This window comes from Acanthopagrus latus, chromosome 22 (assembly GCF_904848185.1).
Source record: "Acanthopagrus latus isolate v.2019 chromosome 22, fAcaLat1.1, whole genome shotgun sequence".
In the NCBI taxonomy this organism is placed as follows: domain Eukaryota; kingdom Metazoa; phylum Chordata; class Actinopteri; order Spariformes; family Sparidae; genus Acanthopagrus; species Acanthopagrus latus.
The window spans coordinates 16,683,214-16,695,623 of NC_051060.1; the positions used below are offsets into that span (position 1 = coordinate 16,683,214).

The following is a 12,410-nucleotide window of genomic DNA, read 5'->3' on the forward strand; positions in this document are numbered from 1 at the left end:
TCCCATCACACCAGGTAGAGGAATACAGGCGGGAGGAGGAGGATGGAGTGGACAGAAAAAGAAGAAGTCGGAGGGGGGGCTAGAAATCACTCTCAGCTAAACCTGAAGCTATTTTTTTGTAGGTTATTTATTGCTGATTTTTAGCTGTTCTCTGTCAAAATCTACACGTGCATAGTGCTGTTTTTTATTACATTCAAGTGAACATAACTGCAAAACTGATTTGGGATTTGTGTCATTTAGAAGTGATTTATTATTCCCTGCTGACAGAGGTACCAGAGAAATTTAGTGGAGGATTGAGTAAACAATGATAAAGTCACTGTATAAGATAACACACATGGGGAAGCAAAAATGAGAAGCACACAAGAAAGATGAATTTTCTGTATTTTCTGAGAGTAACACTCACATAACTGACAGCAGGAAAGGAAAATTATCCAAGCTGAGGGGCGACCAGGACAAAGCTTCTGCTCCACTAGGTTGGTTTTTTTTGTTTTTTTTTTCCTACAGGCCACTGGATGTTTTCCAGGCCGCGGTGTCATTGCATGCATCTAAATGAGGCTGAAGGGTTCGCATTGTGACAGAGGGCGGTGGCCTTTATTGTTCACAGTTAATTATTGATACCCTGCCTGGTTAATCAGCGACATTAATGACCCCGCAGCTCGAGAGATAAAACGGCAAGGATTTCAGCTGGCAGCTGGACTTGGTGACGGGTCGCACGCGTGCATTATTACATTTTTCCACTGATACCTACACTGTGACACACATCAATAAAAAAGAAAAAACCATGGGCCACAGGTGACGGTGAGTTTGTACTACTGTCATTCTTTAATTCAAGTGTAATTCAATAACCAAAAAAAACAAAGAGAAACTTCATAATGCCCATAGTTGTGGTGGCAGCACACACATAAGTGAGAATGAATAATAATTGAAAACAACACCGCAAATAAAGGCAAGTAAATGTAGCAAAACTGAACTGTAGCTGAACTTAAAGGGCAACTTCACCAATTTGTCACATTAAAGTGTGTTTACATATATGAAAGAAAATTAGTATAAAGCCTTTTGTGGCTCCAGAGGGAAGCTGCATGCAATCTGATAAAGTGCCTCCAGCGATGTCACTCAGTGGCTAAGTTGCATTGTGGGTAATGTAGGCACCAGGTTTTGATATAGTACAAAGTCAGTATCTCTGGTTCTACTACATTTATTTTGATCCTTTTTAACTCCAACAGTGTTACAGGAGCGGTAGACAACTGGACTGCTTTTCAAAAAATTGCCGCCTTCATTACCCACAATGCAATTTAGCCACTGAGAGATGCAATTGGAGGCAATTTATCAGATTACGTGCAGCTTCGTCTGGAGCCACAAAAGGCTTAATATTTGTTTTTTTTTACTTATATACAGTGGTACTCCCCAGGACCTGTAAACACACTGCAGGGTTGCCTTTTAAAAAGCCAACAATAAGCAACATTTGTTGCTTTAATTTTAACACCTTCATGTCAAACAACTGTAGCTTCTGGTAAAAATGACTGGTAATCATATCTTAAGAATTCCTTGATATTAGTATCATACAATGGTGTTTGTTTTAGGGTTGAGCGAGTACTCTGCTGAAACGACTGTCCGATACAGACAAGTGTGGTTCTGGTAAAGTCAATATCCGACATTGTTCATAACACAATCCTCATCAGGTAGCTGACTGAAGTTCATTCATTCATGTTAAAAATAAACTTGTTCTAGTTTGAATTGTGACATTGATCTGAAGCTCCGTTCTGAGGCTGTTCTGTAAATAGTTAAATATTAGATCAAGCCACATCAATTTCAGGTTTTAACAATGAACTTCTGGTTATTCACACACTTCCTGTTTAAGCACCACCCATTACGAGCACAGATACAGGAACAGTTCACATCGTACTCGCTCATCCCTAGTTTGTATCATCAGTGGACCATCAGTGACACACACAATAAAACCTTCAGCATATTCTTTACTCTCTCACACACACACACACACACACACACACACACACACACTTAACCCTGGTACTAAGACTTAAAATCAGTGATTACATTCAGAACAAATGCCCTCCCTATAACTACATACCTAATAACAATCATGTGGACGTGAATGCAGACATGATAGAGAATGTGCGTCAATGACAAACAGAAGGCAGATTGCAACACACAGAAAATTCAGAACCACATGTGATTACATTATTCACAGCAGGTGGAAAAACCTCAAGTTAGTGACACACAGGGATTTACTGCAGTGTCAGCGAATTTACCTGTAAGGTACTGCATCATTTACATTGCAACTGGGCATACTGCAAAAGCATCTACAAGCAGCATTTGTTTACATTTAATACATTTTCTTTTTTTGTATTCCTGCTGTGTGGGAGCTTTGAGGGTGAGAGCAATAGTTTGAACTACTTGCAGGATTACCTCACAGTCTGGTACGCATTAAGAAATTGTATGCAAAGTATGCACTCAAGTCTGAAAACACGCCATTGGAATCCTTTATGGCATGTCGCACTTCAACGAAAACAAGTGTTGGAAAAACCAAAAGAGCTTATGGGGCAAAACAAGAGCGACAGGGCAGCTAGCAGTTTTCTAGTTTTCACATTTGATTCATTTCATTTTAAATAACAATTTCAAATCAATTCTGAAGTCCAAGTGCAACTATTTGTGCATTTTGTTTTGAGCGACACTACAGCACTCTAAGTGAGGATGGGACGGCATGTGAGAGGAATATGATAATTAGGAGCAATCAAAATTCTACTGAAAAGCTAAAATAGAAAGACTGATATATACAGTATGCTGTACATCATTTTTTGTAGGCATGAACTCATCGGCTGAAGGATTTTCTTGAATACTTTAAAGTTCTCGACTTTTCTCAATCTTCTTTGAATGTTCATGAAAAGAGAACCTGAGACGATGAAGAGGTAGTTTAGCTCAGTAGCGGTGAGGTCACATGATTGTACAATACAGTTGGTCATTCTCGGTGCAAACCCAACATTTCTGTGGTGAGATAACTGCATGCAAAGCTAAGCTATGCATTTCAAATGATGTGTTGCAATGAGGTTGTAGCCGGTGACTTCATTTTGTTCACAGTTGAGAGTCATTCTGGTGTTGGGTCTGGTTCAGAGTGCAAACAAGGGCGAAAGACGATCAGCTCGTCTTCTCCTCCTTGATGCCGCATGCCTTCCTGATGTCCCTCTGGTGCTCAAAGACAGCTTGGACAAACTGACCGAAGAGGCGCTCCATGTAGCTCTCGCCGCGGGGAAACAAACCCTGCAGGAAGGCGATGTGTCCGCCATGGGCCGTTAACAGCAGAGCGACGTTGGGCAGGCCTTGGACTATGTTCACCGGGAATGCTGCAAGAAAATACATACATCCAGGGTTGGATTTAGTGAGAGTTGTTTAGTCACAGGAGATCCCAAACAGCTTTGACATTTGGCCGTTTAAGGTTATCGCTGAAAAATGTCTTTATGTAACTCTTGTTTTGACATTTATACCCCCTGAGAACAGCTCATATTTCAGTCGAGCAACCAAAAGAATTCGTGAGCCCTTAAAAACTAAAGTACGACACAGTTTTTCAATATCTACCATATTACAGCTATTGATGCTCTCAGTTGTATACTCCAAATATTTCCAAATTTCATGCTGTCCAGACAGTCAGCAGTTCACTGCCATATCTAGGTGTCGGGGCTGAAGGTGACATTGCCTTGTGCTTCAAGCTGGAGTGTCCCAGGGTACATCATAGATTTAGTTGAGGTCAAGAGGACAGAATTATTGTTTTATTTATGAATCATATTCTGCAGGTAACATACGTCAGACACAGACTCAATGTCAAGTGTCAGCTAATGAAAAAAATACAATAAAAAATCTAAGCCAAACACAACAGCCACATTCTCCTATTGTGTACTGACCGCATTTTGGAGAGAAGGGGTCATCCGCAGCGTTCAGACACAAGATGGGCACTGCTGTATTGGGGAGTTTTTTGTCTGGGCTGGCATCGCAATAATACTCCGTACAAGAATTATAACCGAACTGAAGAGAGGTGAAGCGTTCATCAAACTCACGGACTGTCCGTGCCTACAAGATAGAGAAGATATTAAATGAAGGTGGGGAGGAAAGATCATACAAAAAAGGAAAAGATGAGGAGAAACTGTTACAAAGAAGTGAATGTCAAGAAAGGGCCAGACCTTCAAAACATAGTCAATGTCCACCACTTTCTCCAGAACCTTCCTGTGCCTGTAAGAATGAGACCGTAACAACTTCAACAAGCCGAAAAGTCAAACTTAGGCACGTGTTTATAAAACCAAAGTATTTCCAACCTGGCGACAGCACGACGCAGGCCCCTCGTGAGGTAGGAGTTGAAGAGCAGCCAGTTCAAAGGTTCTTCCATCGAGTCGGAGGACTTCTGTGCATCCCAGGGGACGGAGATGGTCAAACCCGCCACCATCCCAGACTCTGCGCGCTTACGGCCCAGGTAGTTTAACAATAACATGCTGCAGAGGAAGAAAGAAGAAGAACAGGGATGTTGAAAAGGGAACTAAAGGGAAGACAGAGATAGGAAACAAAGCTAGAAACAATTTTGATGAGGGAACAAGTTTTCAATAACATTTTCTCAGAGAATGCAAGCAGATGGAATCACCATAGACCAACTCACCCGCCCAAAGACACACCAGCACCAAGCAAAGGGGCATGTGGGTGAAGTCCTTTGACATGCTGCACCACAAGCTCAAGATCTGAGGTATTGGCTGCGCAGTAGGTGACAGGCGTCTGAAGCGAGCAGAGGGACAGAGCAGCAGCGTCACATGCAGCGCTCCAGTTCTAGATTTTGTGTTTGAAATCTTACAGCTGGCGTCATCCAGTTTTTATCTTTTTGTTTACAAATCCAAAGAACAGACCAAAATCAACATTGGCGTAGTTGGTCTCTCAGTGGTTTCCAATCTACCCTGCCTGTCTGTGGGACACAAATAAATAGTAATATTTTTTTCCCAAAAGGCAAGGTAATTATGTATCCACATGGTTCAATGTCCTTATTGTAAGTTATTTTGGATACAATTCTGCAACCGCAGACACATCATATGTACCATATTGACATCACTACATACAGTGTATGTGTCATGTAAATAAGCTGATTTTAATTTCAACAAGTGCAGGGAATGGCAGTCATACAGCTGGGCGACACTGTTCAAGACAGCATTTCAACATTTGTTTGCATGAAATCACTGGATTTATGCAGCATGACGCCTGGACATTCTCTGGCCATGTTTTTGGGGTCAAACTCAAGTGTTTGAAGCCAAACCCTAAACCCAAACAAGGACAGTACTAAGGTGAAATAAAATGTAACCTAATGACATCAAGTTGCTAGATAAAGACATGTAAGGTCTCAACGTGGACGCAGAAACGCACTTTGCCGACATTGCACTCACCAGCAACTCTTCCCCTGCGGCGCCTCTGTTGTTGAAGACCACACATCTAGGAGAAAACAGAAATTGGCACACAGGTAACAGAATTCCATCATTAAGACAGGAGATGGTTTAAGAACACCACTGACCTGTAGCCGCGGCGGGTGGCCTGACAAATGGCATGGAGCACATAGGACTGCTGGCTGTTCCCTGTCAGGCCAGGGAGGATCAGCACCGTGGGGCGGGTAGAGGATTCTGGGTAAGGCACACTGGCCTGATTGTCCACCCAGTCCAGAGAGATCTGACCACCATCGACCGTACGGATCAGCTCACTGAGGAATAAAGTGAGGATTACTGGTAAATTAAGGCAAAAATGTATTTCATCAGTCTATAGGTTTAAGATTATGAGTTACTTCAAAACACATAGGCTTAATACTCTTACAGAAATGCAGGGTTTTCATGAATATATAGATAATGTAGTTAAAAAAAAAAAAGGAACATATGAAAACAAGTGGAACACATAAAGGAGCTTCATCCTACTTGCGATAAGCAGCGGGGGGTTTGGACTTGATGAAGGCACAGACCAGCGTCTGGAGCCGACCTCCCCAGCACCAAGGAGTTGGGCTGAAGTTCTCAGACACCACAGGACAGTGCTTGAGGAGGAAAGCACTGAAGGTCTTGCTAGTAACTAGGGCCGGTGCCTGGGAGGAAGAAAGAGACAGAATAATAAAGGTATGAAAACACTTTGAAAAACACCTGTGATTGACAGGACAAGCATGCAAAACAGGACATAACAGTATGAGAAGTATGAGGCTTAAAGACTGTGTGTGTGTGTGTGTGTGTGTGTGTGTGTGTGTGTGTGTGTGTGTGTGTGTGTGTGTGTGTGTGTGTGTGTGTGTGTGTGTGCGTGTGTGTGTGTGTGTTTAAGTGCTGTGTTCTGCAAAACAACAACCTGACTTAAAATACACTATTCACATTTTCTAGAATGTCAAAAATAATGATCTGAGAAGATGGATATGACAACTGACATTATCACATGACTTTTAGACTTGTATATAACATGAGAATTATTTGGTATCAATCTAACATGCACTCATTGCATAGCTGACAAATAGAAAATGTATTAAGTCACACATTTGCAGATTCCATCTTCACATATGTGACGATGCTGTTTGTTTCTCTGTTACTCTTATATGATTGTCATATCTTTGGTTTTGGGACCGCTGGTGAGACAAAACAAGTTGTTAAAGGTTATTACATTTTTCACAGTGTTTTAACATTTTATAGTCTAACCAAAAAATGCATTTCATTAAAATAGTAATCAGCAAATAATGACTGTAACTGTATTTTAACCTCTTTCAGTTGTATCATCATTTACAATTCCTCTGAGGGGGATCAAATACTTGCATATCAAGTTCAACAAACACTGACAAAAATATATCACTATGTTAAATAATGTTATAAAGAATCTATTACAGCTTTATGTGTTATAAACCATCTACTAAGTGTTCATTTGCTGCTTATAAATGCTAAATGTGGGTGAAAATAAAGCATCAGATTCAGGCACAAACATAATGTTGTATGGGTGATCTCTGTATGAGAGTGCCCTCGGTTTCACAGATCAAAGGAGAGAAATATCAGGCAAACGTTAAAAATACAAATGCAGATTTAAAAACATTATTGTTTCTATATTTAGTTAAATAAATACTTTTTTTTATAAAAGGTACATTTTTGCTGGTGTGTGAATAAAGTGAATAAAGAGATCTTGTGCCAATGTACGTAATGATGACCAAAAACTTTCAATGAAAAAAGGGTGATAAACATATAAATAAATTGTAGCTTTAGACAAAATCCTAAATTAATCAAATAAGAAAATATCAAATTGAGTCAAATTACATTAAAAATTACATTTAAATAAAACTGACAAATACAAAACAATTACAGTAGTATTTTAAAAAATGAAGAAATGAAATAGGGTAAGATAGGTTTTAAAAGGATAGGTAACAGAACTGAATTTGAATAAAATCCGAACTACGGCAGATTAGGATTAACACAAAATGAAGGTTGAAACGCAATAAAATAAACTGAACAAGAAACAATGAGATAAATTAGGTAATAATGACATACAACACATAATAAAATCATGTTTTTGTGCAGTCATTACCGCTGGCCTTCACCGCCGTGACTGACCTGACACTTGCGGCCCCACAGATAGTACAGTGCGGCTGTGAGGGAGCAGATGAACACCGTGTAAGGTCTGGAAACACACTCCCAGTATGTTCTCCATATCTCCGAGTGTGATAAAAACATGACCGGCTTATTTCGGAGCGGAAAGAAGACAGCTAACCTTGTAGCGTTAGCTTAAATATATCTCCTTCACCGACACAACGGGACATACAACTAAACAGACAGACGTGTTAAAGGCCGACCACCTGCCTTCATCACCACCAGCTAACAGTAAAGATGTTGCACTGCCTCTCCGACAAGTCCCATCAGCCCCGACGACGGTGAAGAGGAGCCGGTATCGCTTGCAGCCTGTTATTATCATCCGCTTACTTCAACCAGCAGCTCACACTTCCGGGTTGTCACAGGACCGGAAGCTTGAGGAGCAACGTCCAATGTCAAAGTCCGCCTCACACTATGGTCCGCCCCTCCAGTGTGCTCGTCCCGATGTAGTTCCTTCTCAAACTACAAACATGGCACTCAAACGCCTTTCTTCGTCCTCTGTTCTTTAAAACAAAAAAAACAAAAAACAAAAAAAAACTTTACAGTGGCAAAATCAAAAAATCGTGCTATACAAACAGAATTACAGCTCCTAGCTACATGGGGTATATTTAAAAAACATTATTACTAGTCATAATGTGGTAATTATTATGTGCAAGAAGACTGAAATAAGACAGGTAGAAACAAAACATACTCAGCTGAGATAACACAGAGGCCTAGCATAGATGATACATGGAAATATGGATAGCTAAGGCACCAAATAGTCAGGCGAGGAGCTAATGTTGATCAAATTATCACATTGGTGCGCAAACTTTGTTCATCTTTTATTAGACACCTAGAGTAAAGAAAATGAATTCCTAAGTGCATTGTACAATGAAGAGGATTTGGATAAAAGACATTTATGTATGTAGTATTACAATAGTATAGTCCATACCACTGATTGAAAATTGAACATGTTTGTTCTTCAACAGAATACTTCTAAAAGAGAATAAGTCAGCACATGTATGGATTTGGAGTTTATCTAATTTTGTAAAGACTTCCCTATGTTCTGGATTGTGTCACACATATGAAACAGATGCTCCATTGTTTCTAGTTTTGGGTTTTGATGCGCTGCAGCCTTGGAGCCCTTTGTCTGCAGACCTATCATGGACATTACCGCCACCTTCTGCTGCCTGTGCGAGTTACTGGATTCCAGCATTTTCTTTCAAAACTGGATAACTTCAGGCCTCAGACCCTCAGGGGATTTATATTCTGTATGGATTATATTGATCTACAAAGTAACTCACCAAAGTTGTTGAACAATTTAAGAGAAAAAGTACAATATTCATGAAATATTACAAAGTGCCTCACAATTGTACTTGATTACACTTGGAGTACATTTAATTTAGATACACGCACAGTCCACAAAACTTCTTGCATGACTTTCTTGTGACTTAATAATTTATTTGGAACAACAACAACGCATGCACACAAGTTCCTGTTTCACCATGTTGTGCTAGTTATTCTCTCTACTTGAAATCATAATTTTAATCTCTCTCGATAGACTTGATTGGCAGGCAGGACTCATTTGATCTAGTTGTTTGGGATTCCTGCAACCATCTCGGACTCAATACCGCACTCGTCATTTCCACGCTTGATCTTGAAGAAACCTGAATTGAGAAGACACGAAAACAGACTTCTTTAGTGCGGGCTGATCATGTGGTATTTGTCTGTTCTGCGCTTGAAACAATATGTGACCAGGACGCAGTCCCAAACCCTGCTATCGTCGCACCTTTATCTCCCCAATCACTGTTCCAGGAGTTCGCAGCCAGCCAGTAGGGAGTCCCATTCTCCTCTCCCCAGCCGAGGATCTTGATGGCATGACCGCCCAGCATCTCCCCTGTCACATGCTGGTACACACCTACAGTAGAATGTAACTTGTGAGTTTAACGTAGAGTTTCAGAGTTTAAGCCATTGTGGAAAGAGATTCAAAACCAGCCTCACCCGACTTGTACAGCAGAAAATCTGCATATACAGAGAAAGCTGCCTCCACAGGTCCGTTCTTGTACAGCTCAGTCATGATCTGCTCCTGCTGGGACGGGATGTTGTATGTATGTTTACCTGCAGATGGAGACACAGAGAAGAACATATCATCAAAGGTATATACAAGAAGAGGCATGACAGAAAAGTAGACATTTTAGAGGTCTGTACCAAAGTGTTTGTCCTTGGGATATGATGGCGAGTATCCATCAATGCACACCTGCTGACACTTAGGAGTGTCCTGTTCACCCTGACAGGGAGGACGAGTCCCGTTGACGTGATGCTCACAGGGAGCGATGCTGTAGGGCCGGCAGCCTGTCAGACACACCGCACAAACAGTTTCAGTTCAGACTTTAAAATGCTTGGGCTGTACACACACATTTCACTTCACACTCACCGACTTTGGAGCCGTACAGGCCCCCTGTCACCAGTCCTTTCTTTGCCCAGAACTCCCAAGCAGCGGAGGGGAAACCCCCGAAACAGCTGCAACGACAGGAAATTAAAAGCACTGGTGTTGTTAGCTGTCCTCCTGGGATTCACTGATTTAGCTGCACTGAAGACTCACCCCATCCCGCATTCATCACAGCAGGACAGCAGATCCTCAGCAGAGATCTCCAGTGAGATCTTCTGACCGCTGTGGATACACAGCCTGTCCGATATCGCCTCAGCGGCCCCAAAGGCCTGTGGGAAATCAAAGAAAGGGAACACAACTGAGCGCTTGTGATCTCTGTGCTGATTCTATTGGTGCCTACTTGTTTTGTCAGTCTTACCCAACAGGACCCACAGGAGCCCTGGTCTCGGATCTGTTGGATTGTGGGACAGTTGCGCCACTGCTGCCGCGCATCGAAGGTGTCTGGGAGCCTCATGCCTTCAATGTTGTGAACTCTAAAGAAGAGAAGGACGGTCACTGGGCACTGCAGATAACTCTCTTTGATTTCATTACTTAAATAAACTATCTGTCCTTGAAGAACAACACAAATCATCCTCTTTCACCTTGTTTACATGTGGCGGACCCTGCCACATTTCTAGCTTCAACAGTGTTCTCTGCACCTTATTTTCCTTTGAGAAACAGCTTGTTTATTCACTTATGGAAAAGATTAATATTTCTGAGTGTATATTACTGTACCTCATTTATATTGTAAATATCAAAATTTTGATTTTGAATTAATAGAAATGGATTAAAATAATGGAGTAAAAGCAGCCCATTTGTGAAGATATAGCCATGAAATCTTTCTATTATCAAAGCCAATAAATTCAATTTTTAATTGATTTATGTTTTCAGCTGCACTTTTACACACTGTTTTTTTATTTATAACAAAACATAATATTTTATTGTCTCATTATATGTTTTCTAAGTAAAAACAATCATTTGTAAAGTAACTAGTATCTCAAGATGTTGAATAAATGTAGTGCAGTTAAAAGTCCAATATTATCTCTTGAAATGTTCTGGAGGTGAGACATGAAATACCCGAAGTACAAATAAAGTACCTCAAATTAGTGGTGGTGCACTAACTCTTCACTTACACCTCTGGCAGCTTGGGTCCATTCAGTAAGGTCCCACACAGTCCCATCACATAGCTGATGTCAACGTTGTGGAAGTTTTGCCCGGCCTGGAGTAAAAGTATGGTGTTAGAATCTCCCAACATTCAGGACCACAATCTTTGATGGCAGGTTTCCTCAAGGGCACATATATTTGTATCAGATGGTTAAGGCGTGCTCACCGTCCAGGTGGTGTTGGCCTTGTTAACAAAGTTCACCATCTCTGGGGAGAGCAGAGGGAGGCGATGCCGAGCCACGGTGACAGAGACTGTCACAAGTGCACAGAGGAGGGCCAGAGGACGCATCCTGCAAGTCAGGTGACAGCCAGACTTTTACACACACCTCGACTGCAATATAAATATTTTACATCTGAAAAGGGGGAGGCTGCTGTAGTCCATGGTTTTCTTCAGTGTCTTTGGTCTAATCTCACCACAGCATCTTGTTTTTATCTCCAAAAATAGTGAAAATATTTATTGAACAGAATACTGTACAAGATAGTTAAAGCTAATTTATTCATTAGCAGCCACCTCTGTCCTTATCAGATACATACATGAGGAGCAAAAACTTCCAGTGTGGACTTTATGAACCTGATAGAGATCTGATCTGCTCTGATCTGATCTGATCTGATCTGATCTGATCTGGCCTTAAAAACATGAAAACTGCAGTTATTGTTAATAGATATCAGGAAAAAACATCTGATTGCAGCTGAATTCCTCTCATTATTATTTACAATTAACTCAATTATGAAAGTGTAATAAACATATAGTTTACGACAATAATTAAAGTAATCGTGACATGATGGAAGAACAACAATCTTTCATATTGAGGACAGATTTTTTACCTGTGTTGCAGTCGTTTCAGTGGACGTTTCTTCTGAACAAGTTCTTCTTCTCGCTGGACGAAACAACACTGACCTCGAGTCTGACTGTCCTCTTTACAAGTGGTGAAATCACATGTCTGTGTAATGACTGCATCGTCAGTATAGATCTCATGTGACTGACAAAACATCCAATCCAAAGGTTGACAGGTCATAAAATGATGGCCAGACAATGAAGAGAAAATGTGCAACTTGCTGTTATTATTAACTTCTAAAAAAATATATATCTTTTTTTTTTTTTTTAATTCATTTGCTTCATAGCTATGATGTGTACTATGATGCAGAACATTTCAGGAATATTACCAAGAAAAAATAAAGCAAAGCACAATATATGAACCTTGAACCTGCTG

The 12,410-nt window shown here is 40.7% G+C and overlaps 2 protein-coding genes across 4 annotated transcripts; both read right to left on the reverse strand.

Moving 5' to 3' along the window:
• Positions 1-793: 793 nt before the first annotated feature.
• LOC119012155 (phospholipase ABHD3-like) lies at positions 794-8,144 on the reverse strand. Of its 3 annotated transcripts, XM_037085696.1 has the most exons (10): positions 7,593-7,668; positions 6,537-6,625; positions 5,943-6,103; positions 5,552-5,734; positions 5,427-5,472; positions 4,658-4,770; positions 4,323-4,496; positions 4,191-4,239; positions 3,915-4,080; positions 794-3,359 (listed from the first exon to the last, which is right to left on the reverse strand). In XM_037085696.1, exons 2-10 carry the CDS (start codon positions 6,549-6,551, stop codon positions 3,154-3,156), a joined length of 1,113 nt encoding a protein of 370 aa, XP_036941591.1. In that variant the 5' UTR covers positions 6,552-6,625; positions 7,593-7,668; the 3' UTR covers positions 794-3,153. The 3 variants fall into 3 exon arrangements, with proteins under 3 accessions (XP_036941591.1, XP_036941592.1, XP_036941590.1); XM_037085697.1 differs by lacking the exons at positions 6,537-6,625; positions 7,593-7,668 and adding an exon at positions 7,839-8,144; XM_037085695.1 differs by lacking the exon at positions 6,537-6,625 and having other exon boundaries at positions 7,593-8,144.
• Positions 8,145-8,436: 292 nt separating this feature from the next.
• LOC119012156 (cathepsin B-like) lies at positions 8,437-12,156 on the reverse strand. The gene is made up of 10 exons (XM_037085698.1): positions 12,025-12,156; positions 11,366-11,489; positions 11,169-11,254; positions 10,415-10,529; positions 10,210-10,325; positions 10,042-10,127; positions 9,816-9,959; positions 9,609-9,725; positions 9,397-9,525; positions 8,437-9,274 (listed from the first exon to the last, which is right to left on the reverse strand). The coding sequence occupies exons 2-10, from the start codon at positions 11,486-11,488 to the stop codon at positions 9,198-9,200; spliced, it is 993 nt and encodes a 330-aa protein (XP_036941593.1). The 5' UTR covers position 11,489; positions 12,025-12,156; the 3' UTR covers positions 8,437-9,197.
• Positions 12,157-12,410: the final 254 nt, after the last annotated feature.